General features: G+C 39.8%; 1 protein-coding gene across 1 annotated transcript in view; it reads right to left on the minus strand.

The window, feature by feature from the left end:
- Positions 1 to 24,046, minus strand: part of ush2a (Usher syndrome 2A (autosomal recessive, mild)) — a 428,293-nt gene that overhangs the window by 385,270 nt on the left and 18,977 nt on the right. Inside the window, exon 6 of the mRNA XM_057848749.1 lies at positions 181 to 316. Within this exon, the coding sequence (XP_057704732.1) occupies positions 181 to 316 (136 nt within the window). The remainder of the gene's footprint in view (positions 1 to 180; positions 317 to 24,046) is intronic.

Below are 24,046 nucleotides of genomic sequence, written 5' to 3' on the forward strand. Positions count from 1 at the left end.
GGAAAAAAATAAAGCTCCATTCTGAAGATGGATATGTTGCTTAAATGCACTTTGGTTACATTCTGACCTAACTTGACTCCAGATACATTGTAACATACATTCATCCTAACTCTAACTCCAAGTCCAGTTATTAACTAGTAACCATTGAGACCAGTTTGCCAATATTTGTGCCATATTTACCTTTCGAGCTAAGTCCCACTCTCATGGTGCTGTCGTCACCGCTGTCATACAATCTGCCGGCCAGTGACTGGGTCTCAAAAGGTGTTCCATCCTCCTCGAGCCCATTCAGGAAAAGGCTGACATGTCTGTCATGTATCTGAAAATAAGTTATGGTTATAAATTCAAAATGGCCTTCTGGAATACAGTTGTATCTTGACATACAATCGCCTCGACATACACGATCTTTTCGACATTTGATGTACAATTTGACTCGCCATTTGTTTCTACATCTGACGACATGCTCGAAATATGAGGATTTATGACAGCGCCGCGGTTTCTTTGTTTTGCCACAAGACGGACGCATGGCGGATTTTCTTGTGAGAGAAATCCACACGGGTTTCATGAAGGTTAGTGCAGGTGGTAAAAACAGGAAAAAGGTGACACTTGTCATTGAAATGAAGATGGAAATGATAGAAAAATATGAGCGTGGCGTGCGCATTCTTGAACTGGCTCAACAATATGGCCGTAGAATGTCTACGATCTCGACTTAAGTTAAGGTGACAATTGTTATTGTGGTAACATGGCCAAAGAAATCGCCAGCGTCGTCAGGTTTTTAATCATTCATTTCAGAACTTGTGCAACACAACACGCCTACTGTCCGCCGCAGTTGACGCCAACAGCAAAACATTAAAAGAGAAAGTAAAATCTCTACCGCACCTTTCTCTCTGCCACATCAGCCACGCGGTGCATTCAGGTACAGCACGCAAAACCCGTTTGCCACATTAGAATGTTATTTGTTACATTATTAAAGGAATTATTATTATTAACATATTAATATTTCAATTTTTATTTTTTAAAAAATTATTTGTTTTGCTATGGGTAATTGCCATTCGTAATAGTACCAGCAGTATCCATTAAGGATTTAGTCTAGGTTTTCGGGCTGTGGAAGGAATTAATGGAATTATAATGTATTATTATGGGAAAATTCTGCTCGACATTTGACTATTTCAACTTACATACAAGAACAGAACATAGAGGTGCATAATAAATACATTTTAAAGCTTTCATCAGCATCGTGTTATGCAATAGTTATATGAAAATTGATTTGTGTGTGGTTAAGTTATTGAGTTGAAAGCATACACTCATCATTCATTCAAATATTCACGTATAAACATGACAGCATTATAAATTTATGGAAAGTTATTTGACAACATTTGAATTTGCAAAGCTGAAACATTTTGTAATGTTGGCAAACATTTGCTGGCAAATGTTACATTCGAACACAGATGTTTTCTCAAATAAAATAGAAATAAAAGTTAATCTACTTTAGCCATGGGAATACGGGTCATTACAAATCTGTTATGAAAAGTAACTAGTAGTGACACAATAAAAAAAAAAAAAAAAAGTGCATTCCTTCAAGAGTCATAGATTTACAGTACCGTACTTTCCGCACAATAAGGTGCATCTTCAATGAATGGCCTATTTTAAAACGGTTTTTATATTTTGGGTGCACTGCATTATAAGGCGCAGTAATAGTAGTAGTAGTGGTTTGGGTTGCATAATGCATCCACTAGATGGAGCTGTGCTAAAGGGAATGTCATACCATGATTCACTAATATTGATCCATATACAGATAGTCCCCGGGTTACGACATACTGGACTTACGTGATTTCGACTTTACGACCCCAGAGTCTAGTCTACCATTTTGCCGCGCAACGGTGTACAGTGTGTGTTTGAGCTCCGTATTTTTCCTCACTGTAACAGCTGTAAAGTTTCCCTGCAAATATTTGTGTTGCCAATAAGAGGAGCTGTTGTCTCACTAAGGTTAATTTGAAATGTACATGATTTTTGTGTGTGTGTGGATTGTTATTTTTTTTTTTTTTTTACTTTTCTTGTTGTGATTGTCCAATTCTTGTGAATATATTGTTAAGAATAATTAGTTTTTAAGTTAAATTAAAATGATGAAATGTATAAGTGTAATTACAGTGCGCACACACCCAATCAGGTCACTTTCTGTTTCTACTAAGCAACTAGAGTCCGATGCAGCAAGCAACGGTGTAGCATGAACAGCTCGACCTCGTCTAAGATGCTGAAATCAAGCTCTAAATAAGCTTCATAAGTCACATCGACTTACCTGTTTGTTCACTAGCAAGCCTTCTGTGGTTCTACAGTGTGTCTGTGGTTTAAAAGCAAAACTAAGGTGAAACAGTGAAACAAGACCTCGTGTCTTCAATTGTTAACAAGCTGGCATGCACAGTGTACCTTTTTCACCATCCACTAGCAGTGATGGTAAGTACAGTATCTTATTTTTTATTGTTAATACGTATAATACGTGTATTTGGATAGTTATTTTGACATTTAAGGGGTATTTAGGGGTAAATGGTTAATTTTGTTTTTCGCAAAAATTTGGGTTACGTCGCCAGCGTAGGGACTAAACTCGTTCTTAACCCGAGGACTACCTGTATAAAGCGCATCAGATTATAAGGCACACTGTCAGCTTTTCAGAAAATGGAAGGCTTTTAGGCCATATAGTGCGGAAAATACGGTAATCAAATTAAATTGTGAGCTGGCAGGATTTTACCACTCCTAATAATGACAACCTGTAGGCCAGGGGTACCCACTATTTATTGCGCCAAGATCTACTTTTCAAGGAGACAACTTCACGTGATCTATCTTGACAGTGGAGGGAGTCATCTAACTTGGGGCACCTAGAAAGGGTGGGGCACCTAGAAAGCTCAACAGCAATGTATGTTGCGAGCCACTAATGAAATGACCAAGTCAAAACTTCTGGTATTTCACTTTCTCATATTGAAATTCTTCTCTTGACAACATTTTGAGGCTGCTGCTGCTGCTTCACATAAAACAATTTAAATTGTGTCGACTTATTCTCGCTGAACTATGGTCTTTATAAGAACACCTTGGTGAAGACCATGGAAAAGTTTCAAAAATGTCTTCAAAACACCATTTTCCTGAAATATTTATCAAATTAATACCTTTGTGATAGTCTCAATTAAGACTGAACATAATTGGACTTTTTATTATTGGATTGAATTGGTTAATACGTGAATAGCTCGAACTTTATTGATGAGCTTAAGCACAAAAGTTAGATCAAAAGACATGTAGCAGTAACAGCATTGCAATTTCATTTCGTCACAAAAGGACAGCTTGTCTGTGTGCATTCAATGTGTGCATCAATCTCTACAAGTGTGCATACATTTTGTGCATATCTTCGTGTGACCCTGTGTGTGTGTTTGCGTGTGCGCGTGTGTGAATTATACATACGACTAATCTTCCAACTCATTTCCCCAGTAGCAGGAAAGCCTCAGGCTAAACTGCCTTAGCGCAAATGAGCTTTCTGTTTGACCAAAAATCTCTTGCCTCTGTCCTCTCCCGATCTGCACCATGAATATGGAAAACGGCGCAGCCGACAACATCGTCAAAGCAGCGGCAGCTCCCTTTCACATCAAACCCAGAGGGGAGGGGAGGGAGACACCTCCACTTAAGAAGGAGAAGAAAAAAAACTTTAATGTGTGTTTTTGCACTTTTTCCCTTTGCACAATCTCCAAATCCTGTTTTTAGGAAACACTCTGTGTGGATACTGATAATCGTGATTCTTAAGACCCCTTTCCCTCCCTTATACTCTTTTTTCATGTTTAATTTGCTCTGGTCTTTTCTGCCTTTTCCATCATGGTCATTTGACTAATTTACCTCTGTATATCATTGCTTCTTGTTCCCTTCACTACATTAATGGAAAAAATTGATATATTTAAAAGCTTTATCGCGCTCTGCCTACAACTTCTTACAGTCATCACCGCCTCTCTGCCCTGTCTCTCTCATTTGTTGTCAGCTCTTTAGGGAAGTTGAAAAGGTGTGAGAAGGGAAATAAGTCCAAGTTAAAAAAAAGAAAAAAAAAACGCCTTTAGGGGATGAAGGCAGTCCCAGACAAGTGCCTGCCTCTCAGAGGATGGTTAAGACGTGCAGACAGACACTTTCATGATGGCTGATTGAAGACTGGCAAGCACATGAGAGCTCAGGAGAGAATGGGAGTAAGAGAAGGAAGGGGAGGAGGAGGGAAAAGGAAAGTCAGAGGGAACCAGAAGAAGGGCCCACTTTAAGAATCTTTAAGCCCGAGCAGTGTGGCTCTTGGAGAGATGTGAGGCAGTTGTCAGGGCTGATGTAAATGAATAGTGAAGCGCTTCATCCTCCTTAGCTGCCACGCGCCCTTCTGAAACACAGCCAAGTCCTCTTTGTTAGCTCTCATAAACACTTAGTTTTTGCTGCATTCCTTTCCTTTACCTCTCTACCCGAGTAATTTAGAACTCTTTGAGAATGAAGGAAGTTCATACATTCTGAAGTGTTGATGACTAGTCTCAGTTGAAATGTGGCCATTTAGTCCAGTACAAAAAAAAAAAAAAATAATTTAAAAAAATGGTGAACAGTAAATGGAAAGTGCTTATATAGCGCGTTTATCTACATGGGGACCATGCCCAAAGCCCTTTACATTACCACACATTTACCCTTTCACGCACACAATCACACACCAATGGTGCTGCTGCCATGCAAGGTGCTGCCAACCCATTGGGAGCAAATTAGGGCTCAGTGCCTTGCCCAAGGGCACTTCGACGGTAGGCAGCCGAGAATGAAACCGCTGACCCTTCGGCCCGAGGACAACTTGAGCTACCAACTGTGCCACGGCCGCCCCTTAAAATAAGATTTAATATTACTCATTTCCGTCATTATTTGTAGCATATGAGCTCTTCTGTTTCTAAACACAACATAAACATCAAAGGACCCCTTCCCTTATTTACTTTCAATACATTTTATGCAACTTTATCAGGTTAGTAAGATAGTTTGAATTTTTCAAGATATTCTACCATGGGAGTGCCAAAAAATCGATTATTAGATGCATCCCGATTCGACACGTGACAATTCGATTACGATTCATAAATGTTCAAAAACGAGGGAAACGATTTTCCCTAATAACTTTATGACAGCCGCTTGTAGCGGAACGAAATTCTAGACACGTCTGCCGCCCGGACACCTTTAACGGACGCACGCAAAACGTTAAGATGGATGCTGCAGTTTACTGAGCGAGAGATTTACTCCTTTTCAAAAGATTGGAAAATAAATTTGTGTATGAGACAGGCAGGGACCCGGCGGTCGCGCTTTGGGTCCTCTTCTGTGTGCCAGTTATTTTTTAGAGCGAGAGGGGAAGAGAGATGGCTCGTTGCTCCTTTTCTTTCAGTTGTCCACCAGTACGTTTAAGTCGTGTTCATTGGAAAAATTCCTTAGTGTTCCTAGTGCTAACTCCCGTGTCTGTCTATCAGAGGTGAGTACACGGACCTTCTTGTATTGTTTAGCCTTTACTGTTGGTGTTTTTGAGATGTTGCTACTTAGCGCTGAACGCAATGCTAATTAGCAACATCGCGTTGTTGTTTGGTGGTGTACATAAGTTACTCCAGCTGCAGAAAGTTTAAAACCAGGATTAAGTACAGCGATAACACTACAAACATGCGAAATAGTACAAAAATTTGTGAAAACAAAGCAAATTGGTTAAGAGAAGTCTTATTTCGAAAGACACCTTGTTTGTTTCCAGAAAATGTGGAATTCATTCAACCAGTGTAAATTTCATTGTATTGTCAAGAGAAATAAGTACTGCCTTTGAAACAGCTAATGTTTTTGCACCCTCTTGTGAAAAAATGTATCTCAGGGTCAGCTGTGTGTTGTGTTGGCATGTTGAGAAATAAGTACTGCCTTTAAAATGGTTACTGTTTTTGCACTTTCTTGTTAAAAAAAAATAAATAAATAAGGGCAGTTTTTTGTTGTGTGGGTATGTTTCCATCGCTCCTGTTGAATCATTAGGATATTTTAAATAAATGATGGACATAAATTTGTTTGGCTACTTTATTAATTAGTAATGTACGATGCATCGATAATCGTGATAACTGTGATCATCGTCTATACCGTGATCATCTTTCAATAATCGAATCGCAGCACCCTGAACCGTAATCGTAATCGAATCGTGGGGTGCCTAAGGTAGCACACCCCTATATTGTACAGTATCTGTTGAACCTGGGAGTTGTGACTAAAAGATTTTTCATTAAAAACCAGCACTTAAATAACTCTTTTCCAACTGGATCGCTCATTCAAATGCAAAATAGTTTTGCTCTCATTGGCCATTGACAACATCTCTGCAAACAAGGGATTTATAATGACTTCATGTTTTGATCATTGGATGTCTTTACGCGTACAGTGAAACAAAATTCACCATGTGTGTTTACCACCACCGACTATTCTATACCCCACAAAAGAGTACGGGATAAGGAAAACGAATATAAACTTTGGACGAGTTCGTCAAAACAACCATGTAATTTTTAATGCGTTACTGCGAGGATAATTTGCGTATTTTTAGGTTTTGTGCACTCCGTTAATAGTCCCTTCCCAAACCCTGAAGTGTGACGCAAATGCCCCAATGCAACAGAAGACTATCCACGAAGAGCATAGTAGCAACAACAATAAAAGTGATATTTCCACCAAAAGTAACCACTCAGGATCGCTCTTTCATGACGCTAATGATGTCAAAGGCTCCCAGGAAAGATGATCTACAATTAATCGCTACGTGTTTGAACCTGAGGCGTCAGATGACGACGATGTATTCGACACAGCAGACATCGGTGGGTTGGGAACTCGACACTCATCACGAAAGAGTGGTAGGCATCCAGCATTGTGATTTCTCTCTGAACCTTTCTTCCCCCAGTCATTGTGTGATATAATTATCAGCAATTGCAAAAAAAAGACAAGTAGTTATATAGATCTAGTAATAATTATATCGAATTGACACGAATGAACAACCTGTCAGCTGTCTTGTGAAAGGCAAGCAACAAAAACAACAACAAGAACAACAACAACAACAAAACAGGTCGCGATACAACTTATGCTGTATCCTCCTCGACTAGTCTGTTAGGGCTCCCTGATTGCAGACGGGGGAACGAAGATAGCTGCCACCCATCACAATCAGCCGCCTTCATAAGCCTGCTTATTGTTGCTGCTTGTCGCCAGACCAACACTTTCGGCATACCCATAAGTCACGTCCAGCATTCAGGTATTTCTCATAAATTATCACACCCGGCTAATTTGACTTCTTGATCATCCCAGAATTCCCCGTGCATGTCCCGAACTGTACCGTCGCCTGATTGACCGCCCGTCAACTTTTGACAGCTACGACCCAGCGTGCACTTACGCTTAGCCGAGCCTCGTGCGAAATTAAATAAACGCTGCAGTTATTCTCTTTGTCTGCTTTGCGGTCCACTTTCTAGCACACCCTAATATCGTCGCTTAAATGTTGTAAAAAAAAGACGCGATCGAGGACCTGGGGAGAAGTTCTTAGGCTTGACTGTCACAAAAGATGTCCAAATCCTTGCAGAAGAAGTTTTTTTTTGGGTCATTCATAGAGTCTCGTGCCTTCGTGTGAGCAATTCATCGCTATACATTGAGTTGGCATGACGAATCTCGCGAGTAAAACCCAGAAAATGTTTGCAAAATATGGCGGGGATAGAGTGGTATTCATATGGCGTGCTGGTGAGGTCTTGGGGAAATGGCGTCATCAGGTAGCAGCTGGCAACGAAGCGCTTCCCTCGTTGCTAAGGTGTTGCTATGGCAGTGTCTCAAAATCTACGCGGTCAATTAAAAAAAAAAAAAAAAAAAAATTGGGGTAATGCGAGTTTTGAGACAGCGAATGATGCATTCAGGCCAATTTAACCGAGTAAAATACACATCCGGAAAGCTCTTCAGCTGCCCTTTAAAGTTAAACTAAGCTCAAGCTAATCGCTGTATGATATGAATCAATTTAATTATTAATGGATAAATTGCAATATGAATCAGATTATTTGTTTAAAAAAAAAAAAGATATATCCAATGTATTATTTTTTTTGAGGGGGGTGTTTTAGATCAACTTTTTTTCAATAATTATTCTTTCATTTTTTATCCTAAAGGATGCTTTACTGCAGTTTAGAGCAAGCTTTCCTTGTGTTGAAAGAAAAAAAAAAAAAAAAAAAAAAACATACCCCCTAGTAAGCGCCTAAGCCTTTGTAAAAGCGAGGGAAGGTAAACCATGAGTGGAAAGCTTTTAGTGATCTGTAGAGGAGCATTTCGACTCAAGCTCTTCTCCATTTTCACACTTCTGCCAAGCTGTGGCTCAGTACACAGTGTGGACCACAGTGTTTCCTCTAAGCTCACTTGATAGCAGAGAGCAACAGAATCAAGAGGCAGCTGAGAATGCTACATACAAAACAGGCCAGGACTGCTTTGCAGATACCAAAAATAAAGCAAGCGTGTGTATTTGTAAGGAAACCACCAACCGGAGTTAGAATTGATTCATGAATATCAGAAAAACCTTTATTAGTCAACACATTTGGAATGTATAAAGACGAAACAATTCAAAAATCGAAAAGTTGTTTGCACATTGATTGTGTCACTTGACTTGATACTTTTGTTTTTCTTCCAACATGTTTTTTCTCCCTCTCCCATACATCAAATGTTCCCATCCAAACAAACCCACAAACTCGCTTTGCTTCTTTTCAGCTCCCCATGAGGCTGTACAACCCAGTGACTGAATGAGTGACAAGCCACTCACTGATAAGACAAATACTAACACAGCCAAGGAAACTGTCAATAAGAAGGAGCAAGCGAGTGAGATAAAAGAGTGGGGATGAATCAGGAATGAAAGGTCTGGTAAAAGTAAGATTTAAGTGTAAGCAAAGCTGAACAAGAACCACATACAACCAGGCCCTTTTTGCCATGCATTAATGAAAAATTAAAGATACATTGGATAAATGAGGCTACACTGTTGATAAACTTGATATGTTAAGTTTCATTTGAGAAATACAAATAAGCGCATATAAACTTTACAACGTTGGTCACGAGGGGTCTGACAAAATATCGAAATGGTGATATATCGTGATACTTTGTATCCCAAAAGATTATTGATATGCTCCTGCCAAGTCATGTCTAAAAAAAAAATTTTTTTTTAAAAACTGAACCAACAAGTTACCACCAAAATTTCTCAGTCTTGTCTCAGTTAATTCTAAGGCTGCATTGACGGTGCTCGACGCCCAATCAATTTAGACTGGGAACGTTCGTTCATTCGAAACCAGAGCATTCAGTCATTCTGTCCAATTTTCAGGGCATTTACAGGTCATTTTCTGTTGAGTTTGAGTCACTGCCTATTCATTTGGGTGATTCCCAAGTCATTTCCTGTTCTGTAACTCAAAATAAACAGGAAGAGACCCATAAAATACCTCAAAATCAACAGGAAGCAACTGAAAATGAACAGGTAAATGACCTTAGATGGCCCAAAATTACCTCATTCCCTGGCATTGGCTGCCACTACCAGCCATAAACGTTCAATCCTTTTGAAGTGGGAGGGATGGCAGCAGTTCAAATGGATTAGACGTCTACAAATGATAGTCATTCCAATTCACAGCAGAAGCTTGCTTTTCTGTTTATTAGTTGTTTGTAGAATATCCTACAATGATTATCTGACCAATGTATCGATAATCGTTCTATCATCAGATCATCGGTATCGTGAGCTTTCTATCGCAAATCGTATCGTATCGTGAGGTACCAAGAGGTTCCCACTCCAATTGGTCACTAAATGGATACTCTGGTTTCAGCAAAACTGCAGAGCACACAACCAGTGTCGTTTTTGGCAGCCCTTTTAATTTTCGTCTTAGTCTTTTGGATGAAAATACTTATTAGTCTTAGTTATATTTTAGTTATTTCAAAATGTGTTCGTCTTCATCTAGTTTTAGTCGACAATTACTTAAAATGTTTTCGTGTGTAAATTTCAAAAGTTTTAGTCCATAAATAAATAAATAAAGGTTTTCCAATAATTTCGAATGAACATTGACAGAGCACATAATTTTCTACAAGTCTACAAGCACATCACTGTCTTTGTGATGATAATGCACACTCAGGAGGAAAACAGTACATCATTTTCAATTAAAGTCACCTGAACGCCACAAACTGTATGTAAAAAATTTTCCAAGAGTTTAAGACGACACTCACTATGCTAAATGCTAATGTGAACGCTATGCTAAAGCTACAAGTTACATTTAGTGTGTGATGTTCACTCCGCACAGACTTTTAAAGGCTAAAGCAACATGGCATATCTAGCCAAGATAATAAAACATACTACCAAGTAGCACCTGACATTTCTTTCACAAAAAGCAAATCTGGAACCAGAGAGGACATCGGTGAATAAGCGTGTGTAGGCGGCAGGGGTGCAGCACATCACGAGTGACCTGACCAAACATTGTTACGATGCGTGCTAACTACACATACGATAAGAAACGTCTCACATTGTGAACTTATGACGAAAACTATGGTGAATTTTCAACTCGTTCTTGTCTTGTGAAATGAAAGCTGGGATACGTCTCGTTAGGTTTTAGTCTCCCAAGACACGTTTTTAGGTCCTCGTCGTCACGTCGTCATGAAAAAATTGTTCGTCGACGAAATATTTTCGTTATCGTCATCGTTGATGAAAGCAACACTTCACACAACAAATAAGACAAATTGAATAAATTATTTAAAATGTTCATTACAGCTGCTAATACCTGGATTTGGGCCTGCATTATAAGCGAGAGTAAGGCAAAGGCCTAACTTACCCCAACAGACCGTTTTGTCAACATGAGCCAATAAAGGGGAAAAAACGACAGAAAAGAGGGCAGACAAAGTTAACTGTTTGTTGGCTTATCTCCATTAAACGTTGTTAGATTCTCAAACAATAACATCTATATTAAACAGCATGATTACCTCAGGTGTGCTGCTACATTCCACTGTGAGAGCTGCGCATGCAGTTAACACAGTCAAGGGGTTAAAATAAATAAATAAAGTTAAAACTATCACGAACAACTGCAAATTCAGAAAAGGAGGGGTCCCGAGTTTTAAGGTATGAATGGCTAGACTGCAATTGATTGGTGCTCAGTTGTGAATGCATTCACAAGTTTTGACATTGTCGTGTGCATGTACTTATTTGACCTAAAAGGTAGGACATTTAAGGCCCCTGAGATCCCAAATAATGAGTGCACTGTTGCTACACTGTTGGCAATAGATGTAAAAGTGGTGAGGACTGCAGTATTCAATAGAGTTTTTTTTTTATTTTTTTTTTACTTTAGGTAGCTCTGATGGTTTTTACAATGCACATAGGCAAGCACAAACAGAAGTTAGTGGAAGAAACAAAATCTATTGCAGTTACAAAATATATATATATCATCTATATCATATATATATATATATATATGATCTCATTCACTCCAAGCCATTTTCACCGGAGCAAGGCACTTTGCTCCCGGCAGTTTTATTGGATTTTAATTGATTTTGCAAGGCCCACAGAAAATTATGTTGCTATATAAACATGGAAACCACCAAAAGAAAGATTACTCTCTTCTTTCAGCAGAAAAAAAGTAAGATCATATCTTTTTCCATTCTTTAGAAATCAGCATTTGAAAATAGCTTGGTTTGAGCAATTTTCTAATTTCTGATGAAAAAACTGAGAAATTGAGCTTTTTTTGTGAAAGCATACATTTCAAACATAACTTTTAACACAGCTATTTTTTGCTTTAGTTACATCCCAAACATCTGAATAATGTTTTCCTTTTACAAAATAGCACAAACAACAAGACAAATAGAGCTTTTGATAGCAAAGTAACAATTTATCTACTCATAACTAAATGATAGACGACGCTATTGTGGCCGCGACTGCCGGTAAAACTTTTCCCTCATCGTTGCCTGTCTCAAAAAGATTCATTTATTTGAGTCTCTGCGGGCTCTGCTCGCGAGCAGAACGGGCTCAACGGCATCTAGTGGTCCTGGTCATTCTGCTCGGTCGTTCAGCGGCTGGCATCCCGGGCGTCCAACCGGTTGTTCTGCTCGGTCGTCCACTGCCTGGCATCCATTCGGTCGTCTTCTGCCAGCGGCCCGGCTTTGCAGCTTGGCCTCTCATTGCCGTTGAATACGGATGTGGGTCTTACCAAACGCGCTACTGCCCTCCAGTGGCCAGTTTTATTGCTTTAAAATGAATTTTTAGCTTTGTGCTTTGGACCTCAATTGAATCAGAAGCCAGAGATGTCTTTTTTGAAAAAAAAAAAAAAAGAAACGTAACAGACGTATAAATACGTCTTTGGGACACTGAAACAATTAAAAATAGAACGTATTTATACGTTTTTGGGAGCAAATGAGTTAAGGATGATTTTGAGGAAGTCATCAGCCTCATAAGCAGAGTGTTTTGCTGGGTTTAACCTGTCATGATTAAATTGGAATTGTTGTATTGAGTTCATTTCGTCTTCACTTATAGATTAGTTGAATTTTTCTTTCATTCCAGACAATAGTTATAGGTTGTTTTAATTACCTGACATGTTTCGGCGAACACTTCCACCTTCATCTGAGAGTCACTGGTGTCAGTGTGACGCGTCTTTATCAGCTGATGGATGAAAGAGTGACTCAGTCACGCCCTCTGCTGACCATTCACTCTTCCAGGATGCTGGTCCAGGTAGAAGAGAGCGTGTAAGCCCCCTCGTCCCTGTTGATGCAGATCTCAATGGCCTCCCTGATCCAGCCCTGATGTTTGTTTTCTGAATCTTGACAGGTGAGTCACGCCTTTATCCATCAGCTGATAAAGATGCGTCACACCAACACCAGTGACTCTCTGATGAAGGCGGAAGTGTTCGCCGAAACATGTCAGGTAATTAAAACAACCTATAACTATTATCTGGGATAAAAGCAAAGTTCAACTAATGAATTGGAATTGGCTTTATGTGACAATCCATTCCAAATTTGCATTTAAAACATCACACACCAAGAAAACTGGTCAGCAGCAATTGAAATGCCCCAGACGCAAGGAAATGCAGTTTTGTAGTCGATGGTGGGCATGACTCCATCTTAATACTGGTTCCAATTTTGCCACTCAGTAGCATGCAAAATGTACTACTTAAAGGTTATAAAAACGCAAAGGGGGTGTGAGACATCAATAGAACTGTTATGTGCCAAGATAACAAATATTCATAAAGTTAACAAAAAAATCAATCACATTAATGAGCAATTATCGAAAATAGATCAAAAATGACGAACATTTCCGAAAGTGTTCCGGAAACAGTCGAATGGGGCGGAGACGTCATAACAAGGAAACAAAAGGTCGAGGCAGGTGCCATCGTTGTTTATCGACGAGAGAGTTGCGTTCGTGTTTGATCAAAAAAAATCGCTAAAATGGTTCAAACCTGTCATGCTATGTGGTTTACAAATAGCCATTTGTCGCAATGTAGTACCCATGAGTTCCCGAACGCGAGAACAAGAGCTGGACTACGCAGACAACGAGTAAAGTTCGTCAGTGCTAAGAGGGCTAATTCTGCAATTTTACAGGGAAAAGGGAACCTGACGAGCCAGAAGATGTGCCTACAACCTCAAAGAAAACAAAATTTATACTACTTCCCAATCACTAAAGACCCACGAACTGCGAAGGAGTGGATTCGTGACCCGTATGTGAATAAATCGATTTATTCGAGCATGTCTGTGGAACAGGAATATCAGCTTGTAGAGATTGCAAATCACGGCGACTTAAACGTACATTTGAGACAACAACTCTACCGAAGTTCTGGATTAAAGTCATTTCGGAATATCCTGACATCGCTAGGAGCGCGCTGAAAACTGCTACAATTTCCAAACATCGTGTATTTGTGATGCTAGCTTCTCTCACTCTCCCATCTCGGGACCATCTCGTCTGAACGAAACAAACTCAGCCCTCCCACTGATTCAGCGGGTGAGTTGTATTTTTTCCCTGCACTTAACACGACGGGACTAAAAACAAATGCTATTTTATATTTGCTGTATTTTTCTGCCGCACATTGCCGGTGTTCTGACAAAGTTGGCATGCGCGTAACGTTAAAAAGGACCGCGAATGCAGCGATTCCTAAGTACACACTACAAACTTTCTTTGAAGAAAGGAATATTAACTTACGTTTGCCATGTTTGGCGCACACATCAGCTGCACGTAGCCCTCTCACTTAAGGACTTCGCCGTGTCGTTAAGCGTTAATTTACGCCATTTCCGTGTTGCACATGTATGTTTGTGATGTAAATAGTTTTTTAGCACCATTGGATAACATTGAGAGTCCAACTGAATATAAAAGAGGGCTTTTTTCACTGCCACAAAAGCTTTGGGAGCAAAATTTTATAAGGGTGCAAAATTTGACAGGACACCGGTCCGTGAAAAAAAGACCCAAATCACACCGGTCCGTGGTGCAAAAAAGGTTGGGGACCCCTGTTCTAATCCCATTCATATTTGTGTCGGTTGGCAGAGCGAAACCGATGATAGCATATTAAATGATAATTATTCTATATACATTACTTTATTTTGCGGTCACGGTGTATCAGCTTCACAAAAAGAAATGCAAAACAAACCATTCGGTGATTCTGTTGCCGCCGGTGTTTCATCAGTGTGATTGCTCCCCTCAATGATCCTTTCATTAGGCTGCATTGGCTTTCGTTTGGGCTCAAATTGATAACCCAAAACACCAAAGAAAGGTTCACAACTCTCCTCGTCACCATTAGAAGAATGTTCGTTACGTCGGATTCGTCGCTGCAAATAGAAACAAAATTGTCCGCCATCATCGCCGCCATTCAGTACTAAGCACTGAGCCGGTTGTTTCCCTATAGTGACGTCACACACACAATATGCTAAATTTCCGGCATCTCGGGGGCGGGTCCTTTTAGCTTGACAATCGACCTAATTTCTATCATTTTCTTGGTGTTGCGATGTGTGTAATTACACGAAGTGGCATGATATGAATTCAAAAGGCATGCGTTGATGGATAAATGATGGAATATTAGCATTTCCCCAGGTGTTGTCATACCCTTTAAAAGATGGTATGTCACAATGAAACTTTAATGAATTGCAAGAGTGCTTAGAAGACTGGAAATTTTCTTCCTGATGTCTCTCATTTTACCTATGCTACGCTGGTACACCTTGGCAATGCCAGCTTTCTTGATGAGTTAATTCTACACACATACACTCTTCATAAAACATACCAAATAAACTGAGAAGCAATTTTGCTCCTCTGGATATTCAATGTTCCCTAATGGCTCTCCAATGTTAAAAATGAGGTTTTTCAATAAATATGCAGCACCTTAGTTACAGGTCTTTGTGAGTGTCCTCAAAAATGAAATGGAAAACCGATGCCCTGAAGGCCACTGTATAATTCTATAATAACACAGAATGATCCCATCTTAATAGCGTTACAATGGAACTAATCATGATGAACTTAATATCATTTAAGGAAGCTTGGGGTACAATTAAAAGTCCAATGTGATTATAACTATTGCATCGTCTTCACTTTGGAATCTCCAGGCACATTGTCACCTTTCCTGCTCCTCTCTGCTCATCCTCTCCTGTTATTGCCCTTCCGCTTCTTGTTTTTTACTCTCCGATCTTCTTTCTTTAGCCACCCCCCCACCCCACTATGAACTGTTAGCAGCGCTGATGTACAGCCAATATTCACTCTATCGTATTAGGTTGTGTGCAGTGTGCAAGGCAAGAGATAGGAAGCGGAGGTGAGGAGCTAAAGGAATAAAAAGAGAAAAGGAAAGAGAGGGTGAGACACATTTGTTCTACTCATCTCAGTGCTAAAAGATACAATTACCTCTCACAGCATATTATCCATGTTTTATACCAGCCCAGGGCCCCGTGCCTTTGCCTCGTCGCGCTCGCCCTGTGTAAGGCCCATATTTTAACACTAGCTATGACAGTTTATTTAAGAAAAGAAAATTGTCCCCAGGGTGATGGAGGGGGGTGTGGGCAGGGTGTGAGTGTAAAGAAAATGAGAGGGAGAGGGGGAAGGACGAAGAAGGTGGAGGCAAAGAGACAATGAAGGGGTGGTCGGTGGAGGGGTGGGGGTCTTTGAAGAGATAGATGAGCCTGGGAAAGAGAAAAGGAAAGAAGCAGAGAGGAAAAAAGCAAGTGAGGGCATATATAAGGTGACATGCCAACCTTTTAATAAAGACCATTAGTCTAGAAGACTTTTTTTTAGGCAGGAAGCAATGAGGGGGTACACCGGAGGAAGAAAAAAAAAAACAATTAAAAAAGGCAAGAGGAAAAATGGACACATAGAGGGTTCTTTGTGGTGGCACACATTATAGTCAAGTCAGCCATGCCCACTACACAGACATTTATTCTTTATTATTTATTTATTTGGTCTTTGCCATTGCAAGCCAATACGTAACCAAGAAAATTGTGAAACAGGAAATCCTGGTTGAAGACACATGTATCCTACTGAATATTGCTGTCCCTTTTACAGTGGGCAAATAAGGATTTAGTCAACCACCAATTGTGCAAGTTCTCCTACTTGAAAAGATTAGAGAGGCCTGTAATCGTCAACATGGGTAAACCTCAACCATGAGAGACAGAATGTGGGAGGGAAAAAAAACGGAAAATCACATTGTTTGATTTTTAAATAATTTATTTCCAAATTAGAGTGGAAAATAAGTATTTGGTCACCTACAAACAAGCAAGATTTCTGGCTATCTCCCTCGATCTAAGGCTCCATGCAAGATCTCACCCCGTGGTGTCAAAATGATAACAAGAACGGTGAGCAAAAATCCCAGAACCACACGGGGGGACCTAGTGAATGACCTACAGAGAGCTGGGACCACAGTAACAAAGGCTACTATCACTAACACAACGCGCCGCCAGGGACTCAAATCCTTCACTGCCAGACGTGTCCCCCTGCTGAAGCCAGTACACGTCCAGGCCTGTCTGCGGTGCGCTAGGGAGCATTTGGATGATCCAGAAGAGGACTGGGAGAATGTGTGTGTCAGATGAAGCCAAAATAGAACTTTTTGGTAGAAACACAGGTTCTCGTGTTTGGAGGAGAAATAATACTGAATTGCATCCGAAGAACACCATACCCACTGTGAAACATGGGGGTGGAAACGTCATGCTTTGGGGCTGTTTTTCTGCAAATGGACCAGGGCGACTGATCTGTGTACAGGAAAGAATGAATGGGGCCATGTATTGAGAGATTTTGAGAGAAAATCTCCTTCCATCAGCAAGGGCATTGAAGATGAGACGTGGCTGGGTTTTTCAGCATGACAATGATGCAAAACACACAGCCAGGGCAACAAAGGAGTGGCTTCGTAAGAAGCATTTCAAGGTCCTGGAGTGGCCTAGCCAGTCTCCAGATCTCAACCCCATAGAAAATCTGTGGAGGGAGTTGAAAGTCAGTGTTGCCCAACGACAGCCCCAAAACATCACTGCTCTAGAGGCGATCTGCATGGAGGAATGTACCAGCAACAGTGTGTGAAAAGCTTGGGAAGAGTTACAGAAAACATTTGGCCTCCGTTATTGCCAACAAAGGGTACATAACAAAGTATTGAGATGAACTTTTGGTATTGAACAAATACTTATTTTCCACCATGATTTGCAGATAAATTCTTTAAAAATCAAACAATGTGATTTTCTGTTTTTTTTCTTCCCACATTGTCTCTCATGGTTGAGGTTTACCCATGTTGCCAATTACAGGCCTCTCTAATATTTTAAAGTGGGAGAACTTGCACAATTAGCGGTTGACTAAATACTTACAGTATTTGCCCCACTGTATATTGATATATTGCGCAAATGACTCCGGTTTCCTCCCACATCTCAAATACATGCACGGTAGGTCCCTAGCAGGAGTCGCGTTACCCGAATATTTTCCGTCGTTGACCGTTTTTTTACAAGGGTGACGGAAAAAACTGAAGTCCATCTGTCATTTTGACAAGTTGCAATTCACACCCCAGACCACAGGGTGGCGAGTGAGCATATTAATTAGCTACTGTCTCTCTTGATGCATGACGTCATTGGCCTTACTCGGAAAAATGTCAAGGCAACTGAGTGTCCGAAGTTTCTTCAAAAAGCCCCAAAACGACGATGGTGTTGATAAAAGAGGTGAAAAAAGAGGGACCGATGCAGTGAAGGATGACAACGAATCAAGTGAATCGCCAGTTCACTCCTCACTGCGGCGAGCAGTTGAAAACGCTGCCAATTACCAAGTAGGGCAGAATTGGTAACACGGTGAAAGCGGCATAAAGCCAAAAAAGCGGACCAGACTAGCCAGAGCCTGAAATTATTTCAAGGAAAATATGGAGGGTGCCACCACTGTGTGTACTCTTTTTGCTAAGCTGAGCTCGCATACCACGGTAGCACGTCGGCTATGAACGAACACTTGACGCGCCGTCACCCAGGTGTATTTCGGAAGACAACAGGAAACAACAAGCTAGCGGATTGTAAGTCAATACAACTTTCTAACAATTTTTTAAAAAATTGGAAGTTGCCTTTATGTGCGTCGTATCAACGTGCATTTTTATTTAATAATAATAATAAATAAATATATATATATATATATATAATGGAATTATATAATATTTTATTATTATTAAATGTATTAGGATCATGGAATGTATATCATGTATATACATAATATAAAAATATATATGGAAACACAGCACTGGCCTGCTTACTGAAATCCATGACTGCACTAATGTTAGTTACTTTATATTATAAATTATTATTGTATTATTGTGTATATACATATAGTGACTGCATCAAGATATAGTCATTTTAAAAATTTAAGTGACGGGTAAAAATAGATTATGACCGGATTTTTATGACCCTGTCAGTCAAAATGACAGACAACGAAAGAGTCTAGCGCAACCTCTGGTCCCTAGATATGAAAGTGTGCGCAAATGCTTGTCAATATGTGCCCTGTGACTAGCTGGCAACCAGTTTAGGGTGCACCCCGCTTCCTGCCAATAGTTAGCTGGGATAAGACCAGCATCCCCGCGAAGATAAGCGGTACAGAGAATGAATGAATGAATTAATAAATAAATGTGAGATGAATGTGCTAATGACTGATCAATGTACCAAAGGTTTATGGAAGAAGCAGTTAAGAGACCAAAACCTCTCTCAAATTCCATTATTTCTTCTTGAAAAATGAGGTTCAAAAACAGGATTTTGTAACAGACAGGGTTCTTCTGTATGTCAGCTAGCCTTTGCTCCAGTAACCTAGCACTGCACACCGAGAAGCTGCGAGGGGTCACCCAGTATACTTTGAACTATTTTATATCTAGAAAGTAACATACACGTGTCGCTACCTTTCCAAAATCCTAGTACAATGTTCAAATGAGTCGGAGATTAGAGTCTTTGAAGTGAACTATCACTACCCTACTCTTCCTACATACACACACCCCCATTCCTCTTGCAGTCCCCTCCCGGCTACTTTTTCCTCTGCTACTCTGTACATTGTTATCATAATCAGATGAGACAACTACCTTGGGAACAGCAGCCTCCCTACAGCACCTTGCTCCTGGCCCTGTGTGCACACACGTGATTGTGTTGGGGTGTGTTTGAGTGTGTGAATTGCTCCCGGCACTTGGAAACCCGTATTCCTTTAGACTGTCTTTTTTGGTGTTTTGATCTTTTCAAACCGACAGATGACTGGTGTGTGTGCGTGAGTATGGGAATGTTTCTAAATTACCCATCTCCTTCATAGGGAAATATCTGAATCATGGCTGACACACCGCTACAAATTATCACTGAACTGCAAGTTACTGCGCGAGTGTGAATTAGTAGGGATATGTGTGCGCGCCGAATGGCAGCATGTGAATAGTGTTGGGATGTCAAGGATGATTATGTTACCCCTCGGAATGGTCAAAGCCGATCACATCACCACACCATTAAACAAAAGGCAGACCGATTCTCAGGAATACACATGCACCATTTTCAAACACCTCCAAGACATAACACACTGGCAGCAAATTGGCTACAAGGATTACACTATCACGACCCTGTAGATATGTTTAACAGAAGACAAAAAAAAAACATGCACAGACACCTGAAGGCCACTGAGTATGGATGTAGTGATCGGATCATGAAATAATCGATAGCTGCAGCCCTAGTCTATTTCAGTAGTCGATTAATCGATGAACAAGTCCGTTCGAATAATCGAGTAATCTGATAAGGAACATGAAAAATAAAAATACCTGAGCTGAGCGTCAAACGGTATAAAAAAAATAAAAATGAGGATCAATGTACAACAAAAGAACAGTTGGCTAACATACATAGCAAAAGTCCGCTAGCTTAAATGCTATTAAATGCTAATGTTTTTTTTTTTTTTTTTTTATAATGCTCTTAACAAATGGTTCACACACATATTCCCGAAAAAACGGCTAAATATGCCTATAAACTAAATTATGAATGCATAAAAAACATTAGCTCAAAATAAAACAGCTTATGTTGGTCTTAACAGGGAGCAGTTGGATTCAGCCATGTGAAATGAGGCAGAAAATAGGGCAGTATATTCACCCTAATCAATAAAACTAAATGCAAACACTTTCAAAATAAACCATTACAACATCACTTTAATTAAACGAATACTCGAAGCACTAAAATTGAATTCGAATATTTTTTTTTCTAATCGAATACTCGAGTTAATCGATTAATCGTTGCAGCACTAAAATGGACATAAATATTGTTGATCATAAGTTAAGTGTATTTGATTTAACTTATTCACTGCCATTGACAGCAATAGACATTCAATCCATTTTGACTAGAAGGGCTCCCAGGTCAAATGCATTGGACATTTATCACCGTCAATGGCCCTTAAATGTGAACATTCAATAACAGTCCGCCCAGTTGTAAATGGATCTGACGAGAGCGAAGGCCAAATTCATCAGCACATTGTCATCCATACAGCAATTATTTTGACACTCGTTGGTAGCTATATAGTCACACAAGACGTTCGTCCCTGCTGACAGCGCTTCTCGCAGGTAGGAATGTGGCTGGCCAAGGTAATGTTCTTAGTGTAAACATTTTATTTGCATAAATCATTAGAGGCGTGCAAAATTTTTTATTCTTAGATTATTCGCGATTCGGTCATGGGAGATTTGAGAACAATTCACAAACATCCAAATTCCGATTATTGAAATATGCCAAATGAAGTGGAACTAAATCACAGTCAGCACGGTCTTCAGGACGCAATGAGGAATGGACAGACAACTTATGCCGCTAGATTAAAAAAATAAATAAATAAATAATAATAATACTTGACTGCGGCCAAGAGGCGCTTCAAATAATGCAGCTACAAACTACGTCCACATAATGCTACAGTAAATATCACATGTATATAGAATTAGATGCAAAATGACGGACTCTGCGGCTTTAGCAGCACATTTATAGAGAACTAGATGTGAAATGACAGACTTGTCGGCACTAGTAAACAGCCACCATCTTAAAGCAGTAGATTTCTCTGAAAGGATGTTGTAACGAACCTTCCGAGTGAACGAATGATGTAACAGTTTTAAACTTTCTCATGTCAAAAGTAGACAGAAGGGAAATTATGGAATAACAGGAGCAATTTTGACAACTTTAAACGGTTATTCATAGACATAAATTAATTGAATGTACTTTAAAGCTTCTGATACAGAATGGGGACTTGAGTATTTTATATATTGTTTTCAACTGTTAACTTGATAGTGAAATAGTAGTTTATTTATTTTTGAATGTTGTAGTTATCAGCATGGCCACGTAAAAATATGGTTGTATTTTTTGGAAAAAAAAGAAGCATTAAAAATATTTCCGGAACCGAGATTTTAATAATTTTTTAATTTCGGACCCAGAGGATTTTTAATTCATGACCCCTGCTTTACACCAAGCGAAGAGTGAAGAGTTACAAAAAACGTTTGGCCTCCGTTATTGCCAACAAAGGGTACATGACAAAGTATTGAGATCAACTTTTGGTATTGACCAAATTACTTATTTTCCACCATGATTTGCAAATAAATTCTTTAAAAATCAAACATTGTGATTTTCTGTTTGTTTTTTTTCCACATTCTGTCTCTCATGGTTGAGGTTTACCTATGTTGACAATTACAGGCCTCTCTAATCTTTTCAAGTAGGAGAACTTGCACAATTGGTGGTTGACTAAATACTTATTTGCCCTACTGTATATACTGTATATTCAATTGCCGATGAATCTGATCAGTACTATATATCAGCAGTTACTCAAAATAAAGTGACTCAGGGGAGCAGAATTAGGACATCCTTATCTTACTGTACATGCAATGAGCACAGATTTAGTACCTAGCAATACTATTATGTGCTGTAGAAGAAGGCATCAGCCTACAAATAGCTCAAAGGCATGTCAATTTTTTTCTTGGTGTTGAATTGAATGACATAATTTTATTCTCAAAATCACTCATGTAATAGTTAACATGACCAAAACCATGAAAACCCACAGTAACACAACATGTTTTCTCCCACAACAGCCTTGATCTTATTCAGAGATGCTGAAAGACGGAGATTGTCCAGGAGAGTAATCTGTAAAATGATCCTCTTCAACCAAACACTAACACACCGTGAGAGCCTGTCACGGTCTGAACATGCTTCCCCTCTTCATTGGCTGCCATTTGAGAGAGTGTTTTGAGCTAAAGAAAGACCGTTTTTGTTCTTGGAAGATGATGCCTTTGATATTTCTATTCCTTGTATCCACTTGACTGTATTTGAGCAAATCCTTAACATTATGTTTGATTCAACTACAATATCATAGCGAACTAAGCTTTGACAAAAGGTTTGACGAATAAGATTGAGATGTTTTGTGCAGTAAGGTCCTTAAAGACATTGAACAGCTGAGAAGCCTAATTTTCCCATTCTGTTTGGTAATGCCCCCAACATTACTGAGCAGCAACCAATTGTCCCATAACTTTTGGTAATGCCTCCCACATTACAAAATGTAATTGGGCACTTGGTTGCCCAGTTGATACATGGTGTGGCCTTTTATGGCTGCCAATGGAATTGGATTGCTTATGTGACTGCTGACAAAAGCAGCAGGATAAATACTTAAGTGTTTTGGGCCATGTTAGCTGCTCATATTCAGCCAAATGCTTCAAAACACATTGGATATAATAGAGCTGCAATAGAGGCCTGGCATAGCATTACACGGGATGAAACTGGTTATGTCCATGGGTTTAAAGTGCCTACGACAGGATACAAAAAAGTCTTAAATAGCATTATTATGTGAATTAGAATCATATTTTGAGACTATTCGACTATATGCAACAATTTGGCAAAGTGCAGATGACAAGAAATTAGTCTTTTAATCTGCCATTTAGACACGCCTACAATTATAGGGCTCTAGCGTCCTCAACAGGAGGATGACATCGGCAGGGTCATGGTTTCATCTGATTTAGAATTCAGCCCGTTGAGGGGGAATTACTCAGGATGAGGAAAATGTGACGAGGAGAGCAGCAAAATGTCATTGTTTCAGTCTCTCTACTCCAATATTTTTACAGGATATTCTTTTAATCCAAGTATTTTTCCCCAATTTCTAAAGAAATGGGATGGTCATGACAAATAACAGTCTTGTGCTAAATGGAATATGAAATATTAAAAATGCATTTATTCAGTACCAAATAGCAATATTACTCCATAATGGTCAAAACTGTCCACTTCTTGCACCTCCCAAACTATATTTTATGCCACCGGAATTATTAGTAGTTCGGCTTTTGTCATTTCCCTGCCCCGGCTTCGGAGAGCGTAAACAAACCAGGAGGTGTGACAGCTAGCCGACATGCCGACATGTCACACAGCGGTGGGGTTGTCGGTTTGTCTTTGTCGATCGGCAAAGCAAGTTATAGCTTGTCGGACTCATTCCCCTGCTGTGAGCAGGAGCACGTTTGCCGGGGAAGCAGCTGGAAAATGACCGCCGGACGAACCGGCCGACGTCGGAAGAGCGCGTAGCTGCCACATGGACAGCACGAATATGGCGTAAATGAATGCTTAAAAACACGGCGAACACATAAACAGTGAG

Source organism: Corythoichthys intestinalis, chromosome 1, assembly GCF_030265065.1.
Source record: "Corythoichthys intestinalis isolate RoL2023-P3 chromosome 1, ASM3026506v1, whole genome shotgun sequence".
Taxonomy (NCBI): domain Eukaryota; kingdom Metazoa; phylum Chordata; class Actinopteri; order Syngnathiformes; family Syngnathidae; genus Corythoichthys; species Corythoichthys intestinalis.